At 33.4% G+C, this 26,179-nt stretch overlaps 3 protein-coding genes and 2 long non-coding RNA genes across 6 annotated transcripts; 2 read left to right on the top strand and 3 right to left on the bottom strand.

Moving 5' to 3' along the window:
* The first annotated feature begins 890 nt into the window (after positions 1–890).
* On the top strand, positions 891–4,331 carry LOC105284746 (negative elongation factor B). Its single transcript, XM_011348483.3, has 8 exons — positions 891–1,169; positions 1,584–2,066; positions 2,138–2,305; positions 2,446–2,571; positions 2,647–2,916; positions 3,044–3,328; positions 3,449–3,649; positions 3,756–4,331. Exons 1-8 carry the CDS (start codon positions 1,038–1,040, stop codon positions 3,918–3,920), a joined length of 1,830 nt encoding a protein of 609 aa, XP_011346785.1. The 5' UTR covers positions 891–1,037; the 3' UTR covers positions 3,921–4,331.
* LOC105284747 (putative RNA polymerase II subunit B1 CTD phosphatase Rpap2) lies at positions 4,233–7,059 on the bottom strand. 2 transcript variants are annotated; one of them, XM_011348485.3, is made up of 6 exons: positions 6,644–7,059; positions 6,453–6,567; positions 5,113–6,378; positions 4,864–5,027; positions 4,580–4,762; positions 4,233–4,519 (listed from the first exon to the last, which is right to left on the bottom strand). In XM_011348485.3, exons 1-6 carry the CDS (start codon positions 6,694–6,696, stop codon positions 4,351–4,353), a joined length of 1,950 nt encoding a protein of 649 aa, XP_011346787.1. In that variant the 5' UTR covers positions 6,697–7,059; the 3' UTR covers positions 4,233–4,350. The 2 variants fall into 2 exon arrangements, with proteins under 2 accessions (XP_011346787.1, XP_026824015.1); XM_026968214.1 differs by having other exon boundaries at positions 4,254–4,537.
* Positions 7,060–7,171: 112 nt separating this feature from the next.
* Positions 7,172–9,511, bottom strand: LOC105284742 (thioredoxin-2). Its single transcript, XM_011348482.2, has 4 exons — positions 9,314–9,511; positions 8,164–8,280; positions 7,941–8,054; positions 7,172–7,736 (listed from the first exon to the last, which is right to left on the bottom strand). Exons 1-4 carry the CDS (start codon positions 9,494–9,496, stop codon positions 7,674–7,676), a joined length of 477 nt encoding a protein of 158 aa, XP_011346784.1. The 5' UTR covers positions 9,497–9,511; the 3' UTR covers positions 7,172–7,673.
* A 210-nt stretch (positions 9,512–9,721) lies between these two features.
* LOC105284745 lies at positions 9,722–13,437 on the top strand. Its single transcript, XR_894911.2, has 2 exons — positions 9,722–10,056; positions 12,838–13,437. It is a non-coding gene; the product is annotated as an uncharacterized LOC105284745 (long non-coding RNA).
* LOC105284743 lies at positions 11,896–13,432 on the bottom strand. The gene is made up of 2 exons (XR_894910.1): positions 13,343–13,432; positions 11,896–12,009 (listed from the first exon to the last, which is right to left on the bottom strand). It is a non-coding gene; the product is annotated as an uncharacterized LOC105284743 (long non-coding RNA).
* Positions 13,438–26,179: the final 12,742 nt, after the last annotated feature.

The raw sequence follows: 26,179 nt of genomic DNA on the forward strand, positions 1-26,179 counted from the left end.
TCTCTCTCTCTCTCTTCTCCTTTTAGGAAGGAATAATATGTACCTCTTCTATAAAATAATATATCCTTTTTTATGAAAATTATTCTTTGTTATATAAGAATAAAATTCCCTCTTAATTTACATGCCATTAATTTACGTTCTGTGGAATTAATTTTTATTGTATATAATAGCGTAATAATTAAATTTTATAACACATTGTTCTTATATTGTGTACATATACTTATTAATTTTCATAAACTTATTTATTAGAGACACTCTAATGATAGCGTTTCTGATAAATAAATGCCTGTGGGAAGGCCACTTTTGATTTGTTCGTCATACGTTTATTCGTTTCCCACTGGTTTTTAAATATATTAATTTTAAATATATTAATAATTTAATCTGAAATTGTAATACAATTTTAAAGAAGTAAGCGTTTTAAAATTAAAAAAATATGTTTGCTACACAATTACAATTTTTTATAATATTTATTTATATTAAAATGCAAAATTAGATAATAGTTATGAAAATTAATGTATACGTATTCATAAAATTTTGTTTTATATACAGTCACATGTTATTAAAAGATTTGTTTTTTTATTGCTCTATTGCACAAGTTCAAGAAGTATACTAAAGCGTTTTCTATTGCAGAACTGGCAAAAATCCTGTTCGTTATTGCAGTACAGCAGAACTTATTGTGCAACAGTGCGTGGTCCAGTAGTATAGTATCTAAGATTATTATAAAAAAAAGGGAAAGAAAGGGAAAAATGTGGGGAAAAAACGGAATCATTCCGATCGGAATCGTTTCCGAACATTTCATAATGTAAGCAGTAAGACCGTGCCCACGTGCCACTGTCGGTCTTCATGATTCCACTACTTCAATGGTCGTAACGATAACAGCGGACGCCAGATGTCAGGTAAGTAACGAGTATTTGTCATCAAATGTATCACACGTGTATAAACGAATAACTATTCAAGATATTCCAGTTTGAACGCAATATACGCAACTTTATGTGAATACATGTGTGAGATATTGCGGTGTTCAACCAGACGCAATAATGAATTCGGTAAAGAGCAATAGCACGTCCACTGGTAACGGACTGGAGGATCTTGAAATACCTGGGCAAGTTTACCTAAGAGACGCTTTAACGAGTTGTACAGATCCACTGAAAGCCATCGAAGAATTTCAGGTAAATAATCAAACATATTCACGCAAAACGATGAAATACTATCTTTTTCAGAGTGTGATTGTACTCTGGGAAATAATTGTATCTTAGAAAGATTTTAGAAAGATCGTTGTATAGAAAATTGTGTTGATATTAGTTGCTTGCAAAGTTCATACGATAAAATAAAAAGCTATTTTTATTTGTTAATGACAATGAGATGACATGTATTTTAATTGAAATATTGGCTACTATCAATAATCTTTCGGGCAATAATTCCCATGCTGATAATTTGATTCATCTTTTGAGGCATCCATTCATTTGTAACCTTAGAAACTTTTGCAGTAAATGTACATACCTAATAATTGAGCAGCACATAGGGTTGGTTATAATAAATATTTAACATTTTGTATTTTATAATAAGTGTCTGTTGTATTTCAGTTACAGAATGGTATATTATTACCATCACTGCGTCCCATGTTACCCTTACTTGATCTACATGGGGTTAGAAGATTAGATTTTCACGCCTCTGTTCTTGAGGAGCTACGTGAGAGGTTAATTAAACAAATTAACGAGCTTGGCGTGGAAAGAACTGATAAAAAAAGTTCTTCCGCTGATAAAAGACTGAAAGAATTGTTGTCTAAAAGTTTTCCTGCTGTGAGAGTCCCCGCTTTGCGACCTGTTGTCATGTGTATTTTAAGAAATACACCACACATCGAGGACAAATATTTACGAGTATTGGTCAAAGAAAAGGAGTTGTACAATGATGCCGATACAGAAGTGAAACGACAAATCTGGAGGGATAATCAAAGTCTTTTCGGAGACGAAGTTTCTCCGTTATTTAGCCGTTATATCATCGAGAAGGAGCAGATTTTATTTGACCATCGCAATTTAAATAGTCTGTTTTTTACGCCGTCTCCTAAGGTACGTGCGTTGTAACTGATGCAAATTAGATTTGTGATTCGATCTAGTAATTCTAACTACGTTTTACGTAGGTGAGGAGGCAAGGGGAAGTTGTGCAAAAATTAGCCCACATGATTGGGCACAGCGTAAAATTGTACGACATGGTACTGCAGTTTCTAAGGACCTTGTTTCTACGTACCAAGAATATTCATTATTGCACTTTGAGAGCGGAACTGCTAATGGCATTGCACGATTTAGAGGTAAATAATACATATAACATGCGTACGTATACTTCGTCAGATCTTTTTATCGATAAAAAATAACACCATACGACACACTTTGTTGCTTTAATTCTATCCAATATCGTTCTCTGACTTTTATTTAGTTGCATTATGTGTAGGTGCAAGAAATCATCTGCGTAGATCCGTGTCACAAGTTCACTTGGTGTTTGGATGCCTGTATCCGAGAGAAGAACGTGGACGTTAAGCGATCTCGTGAGTTGCAAGGTTTTCTCGATAGCATCAAGGTATGAGATTGAACTGTACTGATATCGTTTTAACTGTTACATCAGGACAGCGATATGATCTATAGTTTTGTGTAGAAGGGACAAGAGCAGGTGTTGGGGGATCTCAGTATGACCCTGTGCGATCCCTATGCGGTGAACTTTCTCGCCAGCAGTGCAATCAAAATAGCGCTTCATTTGATAAACGGTGAAGCATTACCCAGAGAGAACGCCGTGCTTGTATTGTTATTACGGATGCTTGCACTGGGACTCTCCGCTTGGCAGATGATCGACTTGCAAGACTTCAAGGAGCCAAAACTAGACAGTCAAGTCGTTACGAAGTTTCTGCCAGCACTGATGTCACTCATGGTAATTTTACGAGATGTTTTGTTCTTCAATATTTGGACTGAAGTATATGCGGAAGACTCAACGATTCATTAATTTAAGAGACTTAATTTAACGACGCGGATGTACGATAATGTAATTAATTTCTTAGGTGGACGATCAGATAAGACAACTCAATTGTAGACTTCCACCGGACGAAAGAGAAAGCGCAATTGCGATAATAGAGCATTCTGGGCCGCCTCCCGACGCGTGCCAGGCCTATGCTCAGCTCTCCGGAGTGGCCGCAGTTTTGTCCATGTATTATGCGTTACACGTTGGCGGCGGCGGCGGAGTTGGACGGGGCAGAGGAGACGCCAGGGGTCTGATGAGGGTACTGGCGACTTTACCAAATTGCGAAGCGCAACGGGCTTTCGAAGATCCATTTTTGCACACATTGGTAACATGTTTATTGATATCGTGCGCAATTCTGTCGAACATTATATTTGTTGCAATTACGTGCAAAATACTGAACTTTAATGATAACTACTATAGCGATGATCTCAATTTTTAATCGCAGGTTTCACTGCTGATACTGAACATGGCTGATGAATTCTCGAATGAATCCTTCTGTACAGTAATTTTTGACGAGTTTTTCTTAGCTGGTTTAGGCAGAGACAATGTCACACGGCATCTGTTGAAACTCCTCTGGTATATATATCCTAAGTTGCCTTCCACGCGATTGCACTCGCTGTTGAAAGCCTTGCAACCAACGAGTCAGGTAACAATATTATTGTCGCAATATTTAAAGAATTTTTAATGCTGCTGTGGATAATTTAGTATAATAAATTTTTTCTATTGTTAATTAAACATTTCACGATTTGCAGCACAACGAAGCAGTTCACACTCTTTATGAATCTCTGCGTGACAAGGTCGGTAGCCACTCTACGGAAGATCAATTAGCATCAAGAGCTCAAATGGATACGTTAGGCCTCGATTGTCCTTCCTCTACACTTACTGGGTTATCAACTCCAACATCAAGCGCGCTTTAGAAATATCTTTCGAAATGAATAATAATAATGTTCATTGAACTTTCCTAATTTATGGATTTAGGAGCTTTATGAGGACACATTATTATTGGTACGTTTCATAATATATCTTGACCAATTGCCTAGTTTTATTTACCTTTAAGATTTTTGAAAATTTCCAAAAATGTTTTGACTTGATCAGTTTATAAGAATAAAACACTGTAATTATATCTAAATTATAATTATTAAATATAATTGTAAAAAAGTAATTCTATAAAAAGAAACAAATATGAAAGTTTATAAAAAAACAAACAATTATTTTAAATGCCCTAATAAGGTTCTTACTTACAATCGATGTTTTATAAGAATCGAAATTGTACATGTGTATATTTACAAAATTGTACATTTATACATTTATAAAACTCATACAGTCCGTTAATACTAATTTATAATTTCAATTCCTATCGTTTAACTCGGATGCATTTATACTGTTTGTGACTTCCATCATAAATCTGTCCAAATAATTGCCATCCAATTTGTACAATGTGAGCATCATAGACGTGTACATCGAAGCTTGTTTCGAGTGGAGTAGTGATTGCAGTTTTACATCGATAAAGCTCAACCTGGAATAATTACACGTACTTTGAGATTTTGCACTTACAAGTCCCGTTAATCCAACTTACATTTTGATGACGATGAGTCCCACGAGTGTCCATTCTCCAGTTTTAAAAATGATGTTTCCAGCAGATAGATTAAAAGTGCTGACCAAAATCTTGATCAGGAAATACCTCTCATTATTGTGAGTGTACTGCATCATTGAAGAAACGTTCGCATTGTTCGCGAGAGTACGCAGTAAATCCGGCAATCTGGAATCAATAAACGTAAATCTTTGTCAAGTAATGATAATTAGGACTTGAATAAATTTTTTTAACATTTCCAATAATCATGTTGAAATCAGAATAGTTACATCGTATTAAGTTTATCCAAGAAAATTCGACGCCGAATTACATTGGGCGCGCATTTCTCTGTTAGTGGTAATACGGATTCACCATTGTCATCTTTATTCTCCGATTCCTTACTGCTATCTCCGGATAATGGAAATGTTGTCTCCCCTGCATAGAATGCACGCACCTACGTATTGTACAATTTCTCATTACAATTATTATTTGATTATCTAATGTATCTTGTTTTCGATTAAGAGAAAACAAGCTTGTACCTTCAATTCGATTTTCTTCCCTTCCTCTTGAAGTACAGAGGAAACAGGTAAAGGTTTGAGAGTATCTCTCTCCAGGTTGGTGTGATCTCTCATCTTATCTTCCAATTGTAATCTATCCAGTTTCTTACACAATTTCTGATATCTTTCTTGCTGTATAAGGCTTTCTAATAACTGATTCTTCTCATCTTCCTTGCCTAGTAAGAGGCAAAGCGTGTTCTCTGTCACCCATTCTCTAACACTTTGTTCGACACGTGCTATAAGATTGCAGTAAACATCAGTTGTTGCCACCACATTATTCGCTTCTTTTTGTTTGAATTTCTTAGTTTTCTTACTTTTATCCGCGTCCCTGTTTTTTCTATGTTTAGTGCGAGAATCTGAAGAAATTATAGTACTGCTGCTACATATTCTATCCAATTGGGGCTGTAATGTTTTAATCCCATCAGTTTTATTATCTGTGCCATCCGGTTGGGACTGCAAAGTTTTATTATCCTTATTACATGTGATTACATTTTCACATTCAAAATTTGTATTTTCTGTATCCGTGTCGTGCTCATGAGAATGTAGAATCTCTTCGGATTGTCTTTCTACTTCTGGTTTTATATTTAACTTTTGCGTATCATCATTGTGATTTTCTTTTATGGATTCCTGTAAACTGCAATCTTCGTTTATCGGATTTTTATGTAGTTTCGATGGATTTATTTCACAGCCGAGTAATTCTTGTGACTCAGTATTTATGGAAATCTCTTTCACGTGTACATCTTCTTTCTCAGCATTCACATCATCTACTGAACAAGAACTATATGTATCTTCTTCTTTGAAGCTTGATGAAGTATCACACAATACATCTTCTTTCGTTTGCTCGATCGTGTTATATTCTTTGTTATTATCAGTTTTATTTTTGTTATTATCAGTTATACCTTGCGAGTGGTTATTACTAAGAATATTAACTTCCTCTCCACATTGAGTGAATTTACGATTTATATCACGTGATAAAATTTTGAAAACTGATATATCCTCCTTATCTCTCAGCCACAATGGGCTGTCCAGCATTTGTTCAAGAAGATAATTGGATGCCCCGTAACATGACGAACTACAGAATTTCTTCCGTTTACTGACATCGTATACCTTATTGCTGCGTGTCGATATGTGATACTGTTGTTGGATAATTACGGTTAATGGTTTTGAGCAGAGAACATATCCACATAACTTCAGTATCGTTCTTTCCTCTATTACGTCCTCCATGTGACATTTTTTTAAAAATCTCAGCTGTGGAATTGATAAACGTTATTATTGTTGTCAAGCAGTTAGCAGTTAGAAATAATATATGCTACTGTACTTACATTTTGCAGAAGCCAATCCGAATTTACATCTGGTTCCAAGAGTTGCTCGACTATCGCAAGGGCTTTCGCGTCACATTGTTTCTTCATAATTATTACTTGCTGCAATTCCACCTTACTAAAACACAAAATTAGAAATTAGAATTCGAAAAATTAGAAAATTCATAAAACATTCGTTCCACCATAAGACTTACCTCATATTCTTTAATTTTCGTTTTTCGTTTAAAAACTTTTTAGCCGTTGACATTGTTGCGATATTGTCAATATTTACAGCAAATTCAGAAAGTAGTAGTACAATCTAAAATTATTCACTAATGTATACTTCTCTTTTTTTTATGATTTGTTTAATGTGCCGTCAGCCACCTCCTGTTTTGTGTGACTGGCACCACACTTTTCTCTTTTTTTTTTGAGGTTAGTTTCAGATGGAACTGACCACAGACTACGGTATAGGTCCAGCAAGAGACAACGTTCTTTGCTTTAGATGATTCTCCAAAAATGCGAATATCCAGCGCGATGCTGTGTGATCAACGTGCGCGCAACGGCTCATCGACTACGACAGTAGTGAGGGTAGTCCGCTTAATGAGGATGTTTCACTTCGATTTTCGGCCGCAAGGTGTGCGATGATCGAGGAATGTCATATAGCGCGACAGACAGAATATTTTCGCACAATTAATTTATTTTTAATAAATATTGATACACAGTTATGTTTTACATATATGTTGTACACATATATATACGTATTTATTTATATAAGCAGATTACAATTCTTTGTAATATTTATTTCACAACAAGACTTCCGGTGATTTAAAATGGATCGAAATACGCAATCAGGGGCCAAAATGTCATTACACAACTCTTCGAGTGTTGAACCATCTTCAAACAACAGTTTGTCTATATCTCTGAATGCCGAGCAGATACGTCTCAGGCCTTATCAAATTTTATCTTTTTATCTTATTAAATATTTGGAAAAATGTTTACTGCAAAACGGCAAATAGTTACATCGAACAAATACTATACTTATACAAGCATGCTACTTTATTCAGAGTTCTAAAAGCGATAGTCTCGTAGCGTAAACGACCGTAATAATATTAATAAAAACAAATCGACTGTTCCTTTTCCAACACGTGCAATGGAAAGTTGCTTGTCTATTCAAAGAGCTGTTTTGTATTGATTGTATAGTGCTAATTCAACGTTATTATTCAACTTGAGAACGCGATACGTCATTTACTTATGTTTCTGAATTGTACTTTTAAGTTTATCGTAATTTGCACCTGCAAAAGTCTCCAACTGAAAGAAAGCAGAAATATTAGTTGATTAATGGCTGTTCATTTATCCATCCTTTTATCAATTATAACTAATTTCTTTTTAATTATATCTAATTTTTAATATTTAATTTTTAATAATAATTAATAATAAATCGATTTTGTAATTATATCAATTAATTATATTAATTATAACTAATGGAAAATATCCAATCACTTTAATACATACCACTTTGCCTTCTTTTATAAAGACAAATGTAGGCATACTGGCTATGTCATACTCGGCAGCAAGATCTTCACACTCGTCCACATCGATTTTCAGAAAGACGACATCCTGCAGTTCCTACACGCAGATATATAAATAGTTTATGTTAATTGTTCAACAAATTAGCAAGATAAATTTGTTAAAATGCAAAAAAAAGAAATATCGATACAGAAAAAGATATCGAAACCTTTGACAGCTCTTCGATCTTTGGACCAATTATCTTGCACGGTCCACACCATACCGCAAAGAAATCAATAACCACCAAATTGGTGCCTGCTTTCTCAAGTCTGCTCTTCAGGTCCTCCTGCACATGCGGATATACAATAATTATTAAAACTTATTCATATTTTTTATGAAATGCCATATAATTGTTGAAATATTACGTGTACATACGTGCGCGCGCACGCGCGCGCGTAGATAAGCGGAGATCGGTGATATTCACACATATATATAGATACAGATATCTTGATCGATGATTACATTTAATTTATTCGCCGGTCAAGGGACATGACAGTGTATGCCATATTTTTTTATTCAACAATTCCATTAGGGTCTTATTTCACTGTTACTGTTAATATTAGCAACGTTCATTTTATTTTGCTTGATTTATTATCTAATCAATGGAACAGAGAATAACGGAATAGAACCCGAGTGGTCATGATAGAAAGATGGCGTAATTGGAATTACTCATTGAACATTGACGTAATATTTCGCCAATTAACCGTCTCGATGAATATTCACGGCGAAGCGATTCCGTGGAATCCACGTCTGGATCCCGCTTAGATTGGTAGGACTGCGAATTGCGGAAAAACGTGGAACGAAATCGATGCGCTCAAGGCCAGGGACGAGGCCGGTTCCAAGAAAATGTATAACGTAATTTACTCTCTGGACACACTGTTGCCAGACCATATGCTTCTATCAATCATGTATGCTCATGCAATTATTTTTACGTTTTCCATTGCGCGCATACGATAAGCGGCGTTTCGCACAGTTCCGTTACTTGGAAATAAAAAGTATTAATTTAACTTGGATGATTTTCTCTCTCAAAAAAAAGGCAGATCGATATAATCGGTATGCAGGATGATGATTTAAATTATCATTGTAATAAGGCACGACAAATGTATACTGTCATTTGTTTCGGAAATCATTTTACTCCCCGACGTTTGGTAACAATGCGCCAGAATGGGACGTAACGGCAAATGCGTCTCCGCGCGTTTTTACATTCAAGGTTATCTCCATTTCGCATATCCGCGTGAACGGTAATCGCGATCATCGCGTTCACACGGTTACAGGTTATTCGGCAGGTCCGATCCGCATTCACATTCGCGATTACTTACAGAGTTTTGAATCAGAACGACTTCTCCCTCGTGACCCATTTCGAGATATTGCTGATGAGGTTCCTCCGCAAGTGGCAACAACGATGTCGATAACAACAACCGCACACAACAGTGACTCGATAGCGACTGACTTCGGTGATGGGTGAACTGCGCTTGACTATCGTAGTCGATATGAATCGACATTGCTCACGTTCTTTCTCTCTCTGTCTTTCTTTTTCATTCTTTTTAAGTGAAATCATAGAAAAATGTTCGTTGCAATGTGCACGTATAAAATTACAAGAAAGATGTAAAAAAGATATCAAGTTCCGTGAAACAATTTCGTTTATCGATGACAAATATTGCGATTGTATTTTCGATTATCATTTTTTAATATCTTTTTATCAAAAATTTATTTAAAAGGTATATATTAATTTATATAAACAGAAAATTTCTTGATATGTGTGTGTGTGTGTGTGTGTGTGTTGTGTAACATTTTATTCTTATTTTTGGCAAAATAAGTTTTAGAAAAAAGTTAGTTTTACAAAGTAAGTTTTATAAAGTTTTGCGAATATATGTTATCTTTTCTTTTTCCTTTGTAGTGTGAACAAAGGCAGTGATTATTATTGAATAAATCTTAGAAAATCTTTCGGAAAGATTTAGAAAACATTAGATTTGGTGGTACAAATATAAAACTATCAAATCAATGTTAATAGAAACAGATGACATCAGCGGAACCTGTGGGTAAAGATAAAGCTACAGTACTGGTACGTTATAGCAATATCACACACCAATCGCATGCTACAGCAGCAACGAGGCAGTCACGCGCCTCTGTCCAGTTGGTTACAATTGGTATAATTCACGTGACGAGAGTCGAACATCGACGAAATCCACCCAAGTCTGCTTAACATTTCACTTCGGTATTGTTCGCCAAGTTAGTTTCCTTGTGTATGTCATAATGTGTCGTAATACAAGGAAAATTGTGCGCGAGTCGCAATAAATATGAAATCAATAGTTACACTAGTAACTTTCCAGCCAAAAATTATTTTAAACCAGAAAAGGTGTTTCTTATAGATTTTTGGGTGCTGAAAACGATGCCGCAAATCAAATTTCACGTCAAGTTTCCAAAATACTTAAAATTTAATGTGTAAAAAATGGCTGTTTTTCCGATATTTGAAATTCTTTTGTAAAAAAAGGGTAACGTTATCTGGAAATTCTGATCACATGTCATGAATGTATTGTTCATCCCCTATAAATAATGCATTTTTGTTTTTATTTCGCTAATTTATTTTTTAGCCATGATTTGAAAGATTAAAGCTAAGAACTACTTCTCATATGAGGACGCTGAGGCAGCGTCACATGTACCTTTGTATGATCTTTATGTGACCTTGGAAAAAAACAATTTTTTTTCAAAATTGATTTTACCATTTGTTTCCCTTTAGATCATATATAACTTTCGACTGGATTAAATAAATTTTTTTTGAAAATGTATTTATTTTGAGGAGGTGGGCAATTAAAATAAGACATCCTATATATATATAAATATACATTCACGATAAACTATATTGTTTATATGTATCGATAGCTACACATACCTAAACTACAAATTATAAATATATAAATATGACTTCATCATCATAGGCGGAATATTTGCTATTTCAGCAAAACTCTGTATTTAAATCCTTCATAACATGGCTAAAAAGTAAGATATCGAAATAATAGAAATATATTTTATAAGTGATGAACAATACGTCATGACTTCTGATCAGTATTTCAAAATAATATTGACATTTTTACAAAAAAATTTAAAATATCGTGAAAAAACCATTTTTTGCATATTAAACTTCCATTATTTCTCAAACTTGACGTGCTGGTAAAACTTGGTTTGCCGCATCATGTTCAGCATCCAAAAATCTATAGCCTAGTTTACACCGATTGTTTGATACGCGTATCGAATAGTACATTTGAGCTAATCAGCCAATGACTAAACGGATGCACTAGTTCTTTACTATTTAATACGCGTATTAAACAATCGGTATAAAATACGCTTATAAGAAAAACCTTATCTGGTTTCAAGTAATGAAAAGAAAATATTTTTTTATTAGTGTTATCTAACCAAGCATTTAGAAGCAATTCAGTTTAAGTATTTTATCCAAATGTTTTCCATTTATACTCTCTTATCGCATGACGACATTGAAATACTTGACGTCGCATTAAAACATACTTCCTATTTATAATCTACACTTTATGTAAATAATGTCTTCGTGTAAATTATTTGTATCAATTGAGTAATGAAAAGAAATATTTATAATCACTTTACTAGTCTGTAAAACTGTAAACGTTTATTTTAATATTTTCAACTAAAGATTTGCGAGTCATTATTAAGAATCATCAAGATACAAGATACAATACAAATCAAGATACGTACAAATTTATAAGAATACATGTCCAATGCGAACCGGGCATGCCAAATACTTCAATGGTATCATGCAATAACAGAGTATGCATGGAAAACATTTAGATAAAATACTCAAACCGAATTGCTTCTAGATATTTGGCTACATTGATTTCATACTTAGTTTTGAATTTTATAAATATTTCTTTGAACTTCTTGTTGCATACAAGTTAGGATTTTTTATGTACTTGGCGTATTTTTTTCACCTTTGTGAAGTTTTTTTAGTGGAATCTCATTGTTTTTGTAAAAAGTTTTAAATATTTTTCTGGAAAAACATACATTGAGTTTATATATCTTTAAATTAAAGATATCAAAATCTCATTCCATATTTCACAAACTGTTGTACAGTATAAATTATATTAAATAAACGCAAAGTTAAAGATCATCATTACTAGGACAACCAAAAATATGCTTTAAAAAAATCTGTTTTAAGCACCTAAAATATGCTCCATAAAGTGAAAAAATGCTCTAAAAACAAGAAAATATGCTCTTAAAACTTACTTTTTTTTTAATTTTCAGATATTTTCTAAATTATTTATAATAACGAAGTACAAACTTAATGAAAAATTGTTTGTATTGTAGATTTATATATCTATTAATTAATCCTATTGCATTTTTAAAAAACCGAAAACATTAAATTAAGTAACAAAACAACATATTAATACAAACACATACATATTAATATTAATCCAAAAGTTTTCTGTTCGTAGCATACAGAAAAAAGGTGCCTCTCGGTGCGTATCAGTGCGCGGCGTGCGGTTCGAAAATTAGCAATCTAGTAAATTCCTTTATCAGTCGAAACAAAAAGATATACCACAGCATATTTTTATTTTAATTATCCTGTTTATTACTATATTAGAAAAAATAATCGTGAATTTCAATCAGGAAACAATGTGAAATGTAAAAAACATTGTTAAAATATGTAAATATTATGTACATATGGGTGAAATATGCAAAAATATGCACTTATGGATGAAATATGCAACAATATGCTATAATAAACTAGCATCCCCCATCGCGGCTTCGCTCGCTCTATAAAATAAGTTTATAGAAAATAAGTTTATAGAAAATGATATAGTCTATGACATTTCAGGGACCCTCAAGATACTCATACTAAAATTTCAAGTCGATTGGTTCAGTAGTTTTAAAGATCCTAGGTAACAAAGGAAAATATGACTTTTCTTTATATAATAGTAAGATAGAGCTTCAAATGCACAGTTTCTTCTGAAATGAATTTATATGTAGTTATAAAATACTTGATGAAATGGAAGAACTTGTTAACAACATGCGAACTCCAAAGAGATCGACTTACTTCCATCTCAAAAGGGAATCTTATTGAGTAACCGTTCATTATGGCAATTACTTCAGTACGTGAAGAAAAAAATATTCGACGGATGCATTAACGATCGATTTCATCATTACAAGAAGACTAAATCAGGACATCCTCGAGAACTTCGTTTCATATATAAGGGTTATGGCTATGGGGCATGCAAATGATCATCCTTCGCCAGTGGAATTGCAAAACCGTTTAAAATGGTATATTCTGGGCATGCTTTATCAAATGCAACAAATACGGAAAATGATCTGATGTCGGTTACCTTCATGGATATGGAAGACGACATGTATGTACATACACGAAAATACTTCTAGGACATCTGACTGCTCAGACATTCAATATAATGATAATCTCGCAGAAGAGGCTCAATTGTTCATGCAAACGGATCACATTGAAACATTTATGCCCGATTCCACCAACGTCGCTTAATTTTAACCGTCGTTTAACTCACTCTTTGTCTCTTTCTAAGGCAGGTAGTTAGAAAGAGACGAAGAGTGAGTTAAACTACTGTTAAAATTAAGCGACATTGGTGGAATCGGGCATAACTGATTAACTTTTGACTGGACTGTACCAAAGGGAATCAAGGGCAACTGAGCATGCGCAGAAGGTACATGATATAGGTTTTCTTAGAGACACTATAGGGCCGGTATTCATAGTTGGATCTTATATTTAAGACCGTCTTAAGTTTATCTGCAGATGTTGTATAGATCATTTCATTGGCTACGGAGTATCTGAAGATCACTTAAGACGGTCTTAAATATAAGATCCGACTATGAATACCGGCCTAGGTCTGTTCTTTATTGCTGAACTGCTGCACTAGTTCAGAGGTTATCCTTTTCCTTTCAATGTGTAAAAAAGATAAACTCTGAACTAGTACAGCAGTTCAGCAATAAAGAACAGACCTTAGAATACAGAGTCTGGACATCTCACCCAAAACCCCTCAAAATGGTGTACATTTGCAAGGTCCGTAGATGAAGAAGGCGATAGAGAAGGTCTTCCCATTTACTTAACAACATTGGCCCCAAGATGGCGGCCACTATCGTACAGATGTTGTTTGCATTAAATGTAGTGGTGCATTTAAATGTATTGGTGCAGTAAATTAGAGTGAGAAACAATATATATTTGTCTCACTTCGTGGATCTAAAATGGCGCCCGTGCGAAGACCTTCTCTATTGTCTTCTGTTCATCTACGGACCTTGTACCACGGAGTTAAAGGAGGGAGCATTAAGGCAGGAGCACAGACTTTTGCATAAGCGCATAAACAGATGCATAAGGAATTTGATTGGTCCATTTCCTTATGCACATGCTTATAGACCAATCAAATTCCTTATACATCTTTTTATGCGCTTATGCAAAAGTCTGTGCTCCTGCCTTTAGGGTCTACTATGGGTGCGGGGTATGAAACAATGGCGGGGAGGGGGATTTGATCGTCGGCCATGTCTTTACGGACTACTAATAGTATCACTTATCGATAATGAACTATATCATCTGTTTGTTTAGTTGGTAATACAGAGTAATGTATATATATAAAAGATTTTTTGTTTAATTCACTTGTTTTTAACGGAATTATGTTAAAGGAAAGCGTGATGTTCGTCACGGACAGTTCGTCTTTATTCTCGGTCCTTCGTTTTGAAACATTTTGTGCAAAAATGGTACGCTGTGTCGTAAGTGGGTGCAACAGCAGAACATCACAAAAATCAAGAAAACAAGAGGAAGTAGAAGAAGAAGGAAAAATTTCATTTTTTACGTATATATTTAGATAGAATATTAACCTAAATTTTTTTAAATATTTTGATTAAAAATATAAACCTGTATCTTCTTTCGTAAACGATATTTTAAGATACTCTAACTAAAATTAAAATAAGCACATGAAACACCTCAGATAAACTGTAATCTGAAGAATATGTATATTACAGTTTTCCTAAAAATGAAAGAAAGAAGAAAGCGTGGTGTAAAGCGATTAATATACCCGAAGCTTGTTTAACAACAAGATCAACATTATGTTCCTTGCATTTCCGAGTACAAGATTTGTATGGATCTCCAGAAATACGTAGATATGTTAAAGAATATGCAATTCCTTTTGTAAGATGTTTAACAATTATATCGTATTACACGTTGATTATACTAGAATATTCCATTTGTATTTAATATCTATTGTGTGTAAATACTTTCAGTTAGTGAAACCAACATCAATAGCGTGCAAAGAAAAATGTACAAAAAACTTAGAAGCATCCCAGGCAGCACATGTTAGCCTAATATATGTTTCTTAGACGTATCTAATATCTAAGAAACATAAAGTACCATTTGAGAAACGGTTTAAATAGAAACCGTTTCTAGACCTAAATTTCAAAAACGTATTTTTCACGTTTCCACAGAAACGAAAAATTTATTTTATTAAATTGATTCGAAATTATATAATTAATATAGAAAGAATAATAATTTCTTAAGTTCTTCTTAATTTGTAAGTATTAATTATTTCTTTTTAATTTATGAGTATTAATTAGTTTACATCGTTTAAATGTACAGGGTGGGGAAAAATTATTGGTCAAGCTTTCGCCAGTCGATTCTACTCGTCGAGGTCGCCAACATTGCATCATAAACATGGTGCCGCAAAATTAACTTTCAAGGTCATTTTCAATGTCAAATTTTTTTATTGGCTTAGTCGATTCTACTCGTCGAGCTGAACAAAAGTCTCAAAGGGACTATATGCCGAAAATCAATATTTCATAGAGAAATCTTCGTTTGAAGTTTTTAGAAGCCAAAAAATTTCGTAAAATTAATTGTGATGAATGTAAAATCTGCTTAATCTACTCTTAACGCTACCCAGGAACAACGAAGTGGGCGTGGTAGATTTTTGTTCCCTTCGGGGTATCTTGGTACCCAGTAACATTTCAACGGCTGTTGGTTCCTTAAAGCAACGATCATTTGCCTCGGAGAGGAATAATATATCGCTCCATAAGACATTCGTTATTTGTGCTTAAGAAGCTTTCCATCCATATCCAGACCTTTTTCGTGATTATTAGAAGACCGCCGCTGATCTTGAATCAATTTTCAGTGTAAAATTTAAAAAAATTGTTTAAATTTTTTACCAAATTTTTTCTAAGAATAACGTTGCTGTAGCATGCCTCGACGTGGTGGCCGTGGTGGTCGTGATCGGGTGCTTCGGGATGGGCGTGACCAACGTCTAATACTTCGAGCAATTGATCGTGCTCATGGTAATTACACACGAGCACGAGCTCTTTATGCTAGTTGGTTGCGAAGCCAAGCTAATGGCAGACCATTACGTCCAGGGTCCATGCCTGATCGTCGAGAATTTCAACGACTTGATGAACGATTACATGATCAGGAGCAAATGAATTTTGCAGGTGCTGGCCACCGTAGGGCAGATCGTCCTCGTGTGTCTTGGAGAATTGAGGAACGTGTGATTGCTCTAGCTCGAACTTATCCTGTCATAGGATCACGACGCATAGGCGCGCGAGTAGGGGTTGATTATAAAACAGTCTTGCGCATTCTCCGTGAGGAAGGCCTACGACCCTACAAAGTGCAGGTAGTGCATGAGTTACGACCTGGTGATCGCACAGCTCGTCTTCGTTTTTATCGGTGGATGCTTCGCAAGATCCGAAGATATCGGCACTTTCTGAAAAATATAGTGTTCACTGATGAATCCAGTTTTTCCAGCACTTCCATTTTGAACCGGCAAAATGTTCGCATCTGGCGCAGACGCAATCCACACGCAATGGTCCAAAGAGTTCAGCAGGGCCGTTTTTCAGTCAATGTTTGGACAGGGATGCTCGGGAATGATTATATTGCTCCTGTGTTTCTCTCAAACCGATTGTCAAGCGTTGAATATTTGCGGTTTCTACGTCATACTCTCCTGAATCGACTGCGACGTATGGTTCCGAGGAATGCCCGTAATCGAATTTTTTTTATGCATGACGGTGCTCCACCGCATTTCGGCAGGCAAGTCCGCGCTTTTTTACAACGAGCTTTTGGAACTCGATGGATCAGTCGTAATCCTGCGCCACACTTATGGCCCGCCCGTTCACCTGACCTGAACCCTCTGGACTTTTATTTCTGGGGAGCTCTGAAAGCTATTGTTTATGGGTCAAGCAGGGCTTTAAGGACAGCTCAGGATTTACGAGATCGCATTGAAGAGGCGGTTGCTACTTTAGCACGAAATCGAGCTGTGCTCCGTAGAGTGCGAGATAATTTGGTGGAGAGACTCCAAGCTTGCATTGATAACGGTGGTGGTCACATTGAAGCTGGCAGACAAGCACAACTGCTCAGAGCTATTGGGGCCGATGGGTCAGTTCTGTTTGTTCGTAGGTAGCGTCGACGACGATAAAGTGAGAGGCAAGGGGAACTCACTGTAATCAAGTCACCCCGAGGTGAGAGGCGAGGGGAACTCAATGTAATCAAGTCACCCCGAAGGGAACAGAAATCTACCATGTCCACGTCGTTGTTCCTGCGTAGCGCTAAGAGTAGATTAAGCAGATTTTTGACCTTGAAAACGAATTTTTCAGGGTCATTTTTGGGGGGTGATTTTCGCTAATCATGATCAGGATATTTAGAACATGACTTTAAGAACTTTATAAGCATCAGATTTATTTTCTGACTTCATAAAAATCGATTTTTTTGAAATTTCAGGCAAAAAAAATTCAAACGAAGATTTCTCTATGAAATATTGATTTCCGGCATATGGTCCCTTTGAGACTTTTGTTCAGCTCGACGAGTAGAATCGACTAAGCCAATAAAAAAAATTGACATTGAAAATGACCTTGAAAGTTAATTTTGCGACACCATGTTTATGATGCAATGTTGGCGATCTCGACGAGTAGAATCGACTGGCGAAAGCTTGACCAATAATTTTTCCCCACCCTGTACTCGATTATTGAACAAGAGACAAAAATCAACACAAGTGTGTGTGTGTGTGTGTGTGTGTGTGCTTAAGTATACATAATTTTACACTTTTGAAATGCAGAGATTAATTTCAATAATTATATGAATTTTATCTTGGCAAATTTCAAAAAGTGTTGGATATATGGAGATTTTGTTTGTTATAATTACATAAAAGCTATTTAAAAAATTTTTTCATTGAAAATGATTTATGTATCATACGTCCGTTATGTGATTATTATATGTCATGTCCATTTATGTGATGTGATGATTCTTTTGTAAGTGAAACAAAAAAAGTTGTACCTATTTTATTTTTAAATTTATGTTTTTATTTATACATTTACATTGCGCGGAAAAATAACATAATTATTACGCGCGCCGGCATCGAGTGCGCGTTCGCATGATCGGTAGACAAGAGATAGAAAAGGCTATATATTGTTTTCTTCTACGCTAAACATTCGAACGTCGAAGCATCGGCCTGTTGATTGTCGAGCGCAGTGGAACGCACATGTTTGTACACGTTCGTGTATTATGCAGTCGGGTTTTCTTTTGTGTGTGCCTAGGCTATCTTGCGAGTATCGGCGCTTTGGTTAATTGAATTATTAACCTTATTTCCCATTATTGCCTTGAACGGAAAGCTGTTCTGTTCCGCAAAAAGAAAAAGAGTTAGGCTCGGGCTCGATTTCATCATCATCTCTCTCTCTCTCTCTCTCTCTCTCTCTCTCTCTCTCTACAGAAGGTGGGAAAAGCCAGTTTATTAAGGTAAGCATTGTGTACTGATTTATTAATATATTCTAATTACATGATTGAAAATTTATTACCTAATTAAGAAATTTATTTATTGAAACAAGTTATCTCGACATGAATATTCTTAACCTATAAATATTGTTACGTGTTCGGGCAGACTTCGAACATAACAATATCATATGATATTGTAAAGAAAGCAAGACAAATTAAATAAAGCAGATAAATTGTTTCAATAAATAAAATTCTTAATAGATAATAAATATGCACTATATCAAAATATAAGACGTGTACACCTTCGTCAAAAACAATTTCTTCTCCATCATGTTTATTTCCAAGACGTTCATCTCCAAGACGTTCACCTTGTAATATTGTACTAAGTTCGTAAAGTTCCTCATCAAGAGGAACTGAGTCTTCACAGCGCTTACATGACATTACATTAAATACTTCACTTAGGCACTCATCAGGTACGGTTTTGACAGGATTTTTTTATATTTACAAAATCATAATAGCACCGATTAGCATCAATTGCGAACAAACTAAGTTAAATTTTGTTATTTTTTCAATACTTTTATTTGTCTAAAAGGTACATGTTCTTTTCAGATTTGTTTCGTGTTATTATTACAAAATTAGGAGCATTAGAAAACTCAATGAATATACTTCTTCCAATGGTGAAGCAACTTATAGTACACTTCCGACTATTGAAAGTATCTCATATGGAAGGTGTTCCCAAACTTCCAATTGACAGTGATGAAAATTTGGAAGAATTCGAAAGGTTTTTGGATACTAATACAAATTTGGAGTACATGGTAATTGTTATTTCTGTTGTCCTCTTTATTTGATCTATTCATCAGTGTCAAATAGTGTTAAAGTTAAACTTTATGTTTCGAACACTGAAATTCTAACACTACAATTTGAAATTCTTTCTTTTGTATTGTGATTATCTTTTTTTATTGCTTTATGTTTTTCATATAAAACTAACACATTAATTATCATCTTTGTTTGATAGGTTAATACTTTAAGCATATCAGGTGGCACAACTGTTTCTCAGATCAGTAGAAGGACTCTGGAAAGAATAATTACAAATAATTATGCTAGAAATTTTAACGGCAGGAAGAACACCGAAGAAATCTTTCAAGATTCTTAAAATAAAGGACTTAGTCATAGGTTTGTCTTGTTTTTTCTTCTTTTATAACAAATTTTATATAAATACTAATCATGATAGACAATACATATGATATTACATATGTTAATTTCTTATTGATGTTTACATATAAGTTTTGCGCTGAAAAATTATTTTCTGATTAAATTTTCTTCCAAAAACTTCATTATTGTTGAATCATAATTTCACATGTTTATTGTTGTATCGTCTTAATTTTTAGTATTGATCAACATTTATCACATTTAATATATGGCATTTGATCATATGTAAATTTATCTCTTTTTTTTAGCTATTGTCAAGGCTATTGAACCAAATGCTGCAATATATGATGTAGAAAAGTCCATAAAAGATTAGCTCAAATTAGCACCTCTTCGTGTAACCTTAGCCGATTCCAGGGCATTGAAGACAAATTCAAGAAAAGTATAATTTCTCATCGTTTCAGTTTCGATATTAATGTTTATTTTGTATTTACATATTTCTATCCATTCCATTTCAAGAATTTGAGATTTATTATTTAGTAATTTGCAGGACAATTAGGAATATGTATTATCATAGTATTCTGCAATGTACTCGCACTCGCCACTGAAACGTGTTCTCATTGAAGCATTAAAATAAGTATATATCTCTTTACCACCTAATAATGTATCGCAAAGATGACCGATAATATAAAAGCACTGTTAGTTGTTTTGTTATAATGTTATGCGTAATACAATTATGTAATTAAAAATTAAAACCAAAATCGATAAAAACTTTTAGTTTAAAAACTTACATTTAAAACTTAAATTTAAAACTTAGTACATATATGTATACGCAATGTGCAATATTATATACTTTTACACATTTTTAGTTGGCGATGTTTCTGATACTTTGACGGTGGTAAAAAGATATAACAAAAATTATATACTTTAATACCATAAAAATATCAGTAACAGTTTAGCATTTTATTTTATAATGTTTCAGTTTTATATTATGTATTAGTTTAATATTACATTAACATTTAGTTTATTTTGTAGCTTGTGTGTGTAATTCTTTTACAACTTTTATATGCGTTAATTAATTTTATTTTAACGTTGTTATTTACTCTTTAAACATTAAGTATCACATTTATTCTCATTTATAATACTAAAAACATCGTACTTTAAGTTGTACCGACATTTTCCTTATAAAACATATACAAAAAAAACCTGAAGCTTTGTACAAATGTACAATTCTAAATTGTGTTGATTTCTAAAATATATTATTTATAATTATGTTCTGCAAATGTTATCAAAAACAGAATATGAAGTTCACATATATATACAGGGTGGTCCTGAAATTTTACATATATGTATATATGTAAATATAAAAATATAACTTTTAATAAAAAGTGTAGTTGAATGTTTAATCTCTACATGTGCGCGTTCGAAGGGGAATCTCTTTGGTCGCTCTTATTTTATCGTCATTGTGTGTGTGTGTGTGTGTTTGTGCGCGCGTGCGTGTGTGTGTAGAATGATTGTAAAGGGAAATCTCAAAGAAAGCCTCTTTTTTGATATAGTATATAAGGTGTAATTTTCTATATTACCAATACCAATTTCAGAAATCGTTTAAAATACTTTTATATATCAAAGTTTTATTTATATGATAAAGCATAAAAAGATATACGTTCAGCTTTCCAAATGATTTTTGTACACTAAAAAACAAAGTGACAAATGTTGTTTCTTAATTTGCCAAAGAAATTTTATATGAAGCATCATTGATAAATTTTCAAGCAATATTTGTCATTATTATTAATTGCACAAAGAGTATATTTAGAAAGCATAATATATCAGTATCTCAGAGGTAGACAGTGTTAAGTCACATTTGTTGCAAAAACAAAATTTTTATATTTTATGAATGAGGTTGTTAAGGAAATGTTAAGTTAATTCATAAAATATAAAAGTCTAGGTTTTTTACAAAAATGTGACTTAACACTGATTTATCTTTGAGGCATTGATATATAGAATTGATATTTTCTGACGGTTTCTGAAACGTTTATTTTCCCGAAAAAGAAACGTTTCTCCTAACGTTTTTTTGGTGGACATTTTTCTCCTAAATAAACGTTTCAATAAAATGGTTATGAAATGGTACGGCAAAACGTTTATGAAACGGTTTTGAAACCAATGTGTGCTGCCTGGGATACAACGATGAACCTGTGAAAATACATAAGAAAACTAAAGGTTCTGCAATAATTATAGATACGAACCAGATGGAAATAAGACGAGATATTGATATCACACAGGTACACTATGCTACAGCTAATACTATGTACGTTAACATATAGAATAAGACAATTAAATCATCAACATATTTTTCTCGATTTTTAATATAAAAATTTAGTCTCAAGAAAAAATTAAAACATATAGTTTTTTTGAAAGCAAATATCATGGTAGGAATCATTTTTTCTTAAGATAACTTTCCTTGATTAGCTTTACTTACTTGTATAACATAAACAACTGTTAAAACTTTAATTTATTATTTACAGTTAAACTTACTTAAGAAAACAGCTGCTGAAAATATGGACGAAAAAATTAATCTAACATGTAAGTATTTTCTGCATATAATATGCAACAGGAAAATATTTCTTGCTACATTCTGTAATATACATACAAATATGCATAGAGATATATACAATGACATTTCCTTCTGGCTTAATTCTGTAGCACAATCATCTTCCAAAGTATACAAAGGTACTGTAGTATCTCCTCGCAGGATTTATTATCCACCAGAAAAGGTTAAATTACGAGAAGAATTATCTAGAATGAAAAAATATTATCAATCACGGATCAAAGTTCTGAAACAGAAAACAAGACGGATGCAAAAAAAAAGATAGCTAATATGAAAGCAGTATTGCACGTTTAAAGGAAAACAATTTTCTGCAAGAAGAACAACTTTATAATTTAAAAGGTATTGCAGCAGGAAATAAAGATTTGCTTAAACGAATTATTGCTAAATCAAAAGAAAAATTACTCACTCGCAAGTTTTCACCAGAATTACGAACGTTTGCCTTAACGCTACATTATTACTCCCCCCCGAGGATATTCGTATGTCAGAGAAACTTTCGATTCATGCCTTCCGCATCCAAAAACTTTATGTAAATGGTATTGGTCTGTAGATGGTGAACCCGGTTTTAATAGGGAAGTCTTAGCATTTATTAAAGAACGTGTAAAAAATGAGAATCATAAATTACTTGGGGCTCTAATGTTAGACGAAATGGCAATAAGACAACATATTGAATATAATGGGAAACAGTTTGTTGGCTATTGTGATGTTGGCAATAACATTACGAGTGAGGAATGTTCTATTGCAAAAGAAGCACTTGTATTTTTGGTTGTCGGCATTAATGAGTTATGGAAAATACCAGTTGCATATTTTTTGATTAATGGCATCAACGGTGAACAAAAAGCAAATTTAATTATTCAATGTTTGTTACTATTGCACGATTGTGGAATACATATAAAGACTGTAACATGTGACGGTGCAGCATGTAACTTAAGCATGTTACGTAGCTTGCAATGCAACATGGATCCTAAACATTTACAGACATGGTTTGTAGATCTTATCTCCAAGTCGAAAATATATGTATTCTTAGATCCGTGTCACATGATAAAATTACTACGGAACATTTTTGGAGATTACAAAAATATTAAAAATAAGAATAACGAAAATATATCATGGGAATATATCGTATCATTGCACGAACTCCAACAAAACGAAGGCTTACATATGGGTAACAAATTACGAACAGAGTAAAAAAAAGATGAATGTCGCTTTGCAGCCCAAATCTTTAGTTCGTCTGTTGCAAATGCACTTAAAATGTGCAGAAGTGTGTTGCATATCGATAAGTTTGCACAATCTGAAGCAACAGAGGAATTCCTGCAGATGATGAACGACTTATTTGATATTTTTAATTCTAAAAATTTACGACAAAAGTTTTATAAACGTCCAATAAATCCAGATAATTACGAATCAGTTTTATGTAAACTGGAGGAATGCAAAGAATATTTGTTAAACTTAAAATTTGAAAATGGGCAATTAGTAGTACGTTCTAATCGTAAAACGGCAGTTCTTGGCTTTTTAATTAATATCGAAAGTTTGAAAATGTTATATCAAGATATATGCGATAAGGAACAAATTCTACCATATATACCGTTATATCAAATTAGTCAAGATCATCTGGAGATATTTTTTGGATGCATTCGAGCTTTTGGACGACAGAATAATAATCCTACCCAAGGAGAATAAAAAATCACGATAATATCAAAATGATGTCAAAATGTTATCAAAATGGTACAAGTCACAATGACGTCAAACCGGGCAAAAAATTGATTATAATATGCCGTCATTTTGATTAACGCACCGCTGATTATTTGCATTCCATATTAGGCCAAAGTAGTTTCACAAATTCATAGGTGATAAGGGAGCAATACAAAAATAAATTATTACTTTTTATTGTAGTACATATGTAATACATATTATTATTTATATAAAAGAAGAATAGTAATAATATGAAAAATATTCATATAATAGAAAATATTATATAATAATAGTTGCATAAAATATTATAAAATATAAAATATTGCGTATTTCAAATATCTAAACTATTATAAAGAAGTCTTGACACTTTAATCAATAACGTAAGAGAGATCTCTTAAGATATGTCATTGTTAGTTTAATTAATTTTTGCATTATTAACTTCGAAACATTAACAGCTAATACTATGTACGTGATTAAAAAAGTAATTAAACTAACAATGTACGTGTATAACAAAGTTTAATATCTTTTACCATATCGTTTACGAGATTTAATAATAATAATAATAAGTAAACTTATATGCATCAAGCACATGAAAAACCTTGTAAGTTTAAAACATTTCTTTTAATTTTACATACTAAAATGAGGAAACTTTTTTAAAACACGAACAAACATGGTATTTTACAAAATGAAGAATGGTAGTAGATTATGCTTTATATTTTAATTGGAAGCAGAACAAAAATAAAAGCCTTAAAGGCACACAAAGAAATAAAGTTTACTAAACAAAAACTAAGAAATAAAAGACAAATAAAACGCGTAAGAATCGCAGCAAGTTTGCAACATACAAGGTTTTATGGAACTCACAAAAACTAAAAAGTTGTGCCAGATTATTTCTAAGTAAAGTCGACAAAACAGAATAAGTGAAGACAGAACTTGTGTGTCCCTTTGCCTTCCGTAACAAGTATTTCAACTATAAACACAGAAAAAGTCACTCAAATTATTAATGAACACGTATAATAATACATGTATTATTAACGTTGGAAGAAAACTAACCATATATAATACTTGACTATCTAAGTGATTATTACACTTTTCAGCACGAATGTGTTAGCAAGGCAGAGGAAAGTGTAAGTAATGTCATGAAAAAAACTATTGTCCGCATCCAGACAATATAGCCTTTCCAATATAACCTTTCATGACTATCGGTTTCTCTGCCTGGCTTCACGTTCCCGTTTACGATAACGATTACAATAAACGTATAAACACACGTCTTTGTTCCTTGCTAATAGCCTAACCTCCAAAAGTACTATAAGCTCTCGATACACAACAATATACCTCAACTCAAACTTAAGAGTCGAGATAATAATTTAGCATTATAAATACCTTTAATGAAGTAATTTCCATTCCGGCAGCTTCCATACAGACACAACCACGTTGAATTTCCACACTACGTAATTAGTACTGACGAAAACGCGGGCGTGATATAAATCCGCTCTCTTCTGTCTTCTGGCCGACTCGAGAATGACTCTCGATATCGATAATCTAGCTATAGATCGACATATCGATAATGTCACAATGATGTCAATTTGACATTACTGCAAGGAGCCTTGATGATAAATTGACCATTTTGAGTCAAAAAGACATCATTTTGACATTATCGTGACTTTTTATTGACTTTTTGTTCTCTTTGGGATGTAATAGAGCTACATATGGATGATCAAAATCAATTGCAACATTGTTTACATAATTTTCATTATTGATTTGATAATCGTCTATCATACGCACGACTGTAGAAGTTTTATTTATTACTTCCTCTGGTTGTAATAGTGTAAGTCGCATTTAATATAGGTATATCATCTAGAGCTATAGAATTTCCCGTTGTTGCACCCTTAATTTCTGTTCTGAGCAATAATCTTTTGAAAGCAGCTTTGAATTGTCTAACAGTAGGATTATTATTCCGTCGTCCAAAAGCTCGAATGCATCCAAAAAATATCTCCAGATGATCTTGACTAATTTGATATAACGGTA

This window comes from Ooceraea biroi, chromosome 1 (assembly GCF_003672135.1).
Source record: "Ooceraea biroi isolate clonal line C1 chromosome 1, Obir_v5.4, whole genome shotgun sequence".
NCBI lineage: Eukaryota > Metazoa > Arthropoda > Insecta > Hymenoptera > Formicidae > Ooceraea > Ooceraea biroi.

Excerpts from the sequence above, each read along its gene's own strand:
- LOC105284742 (XM_011348482.2), bottom strand. The coding sequence starts at position 9,496 with ATGTCGATTCATATCGACTACGATAGTCAAGCGCAGTTCACCCATCAC. Across the intron at positions 8,281-9,313 it reads TCGTTCTGATTCAAAACTCT|GAGGACCTGAAGAGCAGACT; the intron begins GTAAGTAATCGC and ends CCGCATGTGCAG. Across the intron at positions 7,737-7,940 it reads TTATAAAAGAAGGCAAAGTG|TTGGAGACTTTTGCAGGTGC; the intron begins GTATGTATTAAA and ends GCTTTCTTTCAG.
- LOC105284746 (XM_011348483.3), top strand. The coding sequence starts at position 1,038 with ATGAATTCGGTAAAGAGCAATAGCACGTCCACTGGTAACGGACTGGAG. Across the intron at positions 2,067-2,137 it reads TTTTTACGCCGTCTCCTAAG|GTGAGGAGGCAAGGGGAAGT; the intron begins GTACGTGCGTTG and ends CGTTTTACGTAG. Across the intron at positions 2,306-2,445 it reads TGGCATTGCACGATTTAGAG|GTGCAAGAAATCATCTGCGT; the intron begins GTAAATAATACA and ends CATTATGTGTAG.
- LOC105284747 (XM_026968214.1), bottom strand. The coding sequence starts at position 6,696 with ATGTCAACGGCTAAAAAGTTTTTAAACGAAAAACGAAAATTAAAGAAT. Across the intron at positions 6,568-6,643 it reads CGAAAATTAAAGAATATGAG|TAAGGTGGAATTGCAGCAAG; the intron begins GTAAGTCTTATG and ends TTTGTGTTTTAG. Across the intron at positions 4,538-4,579 it reads GGACTCATCGTCATCAAAAT|TACGTGTAATTATTCCAGGT; the intron begins GTAAGTTGGATT and ends AAAATCTCAAAG.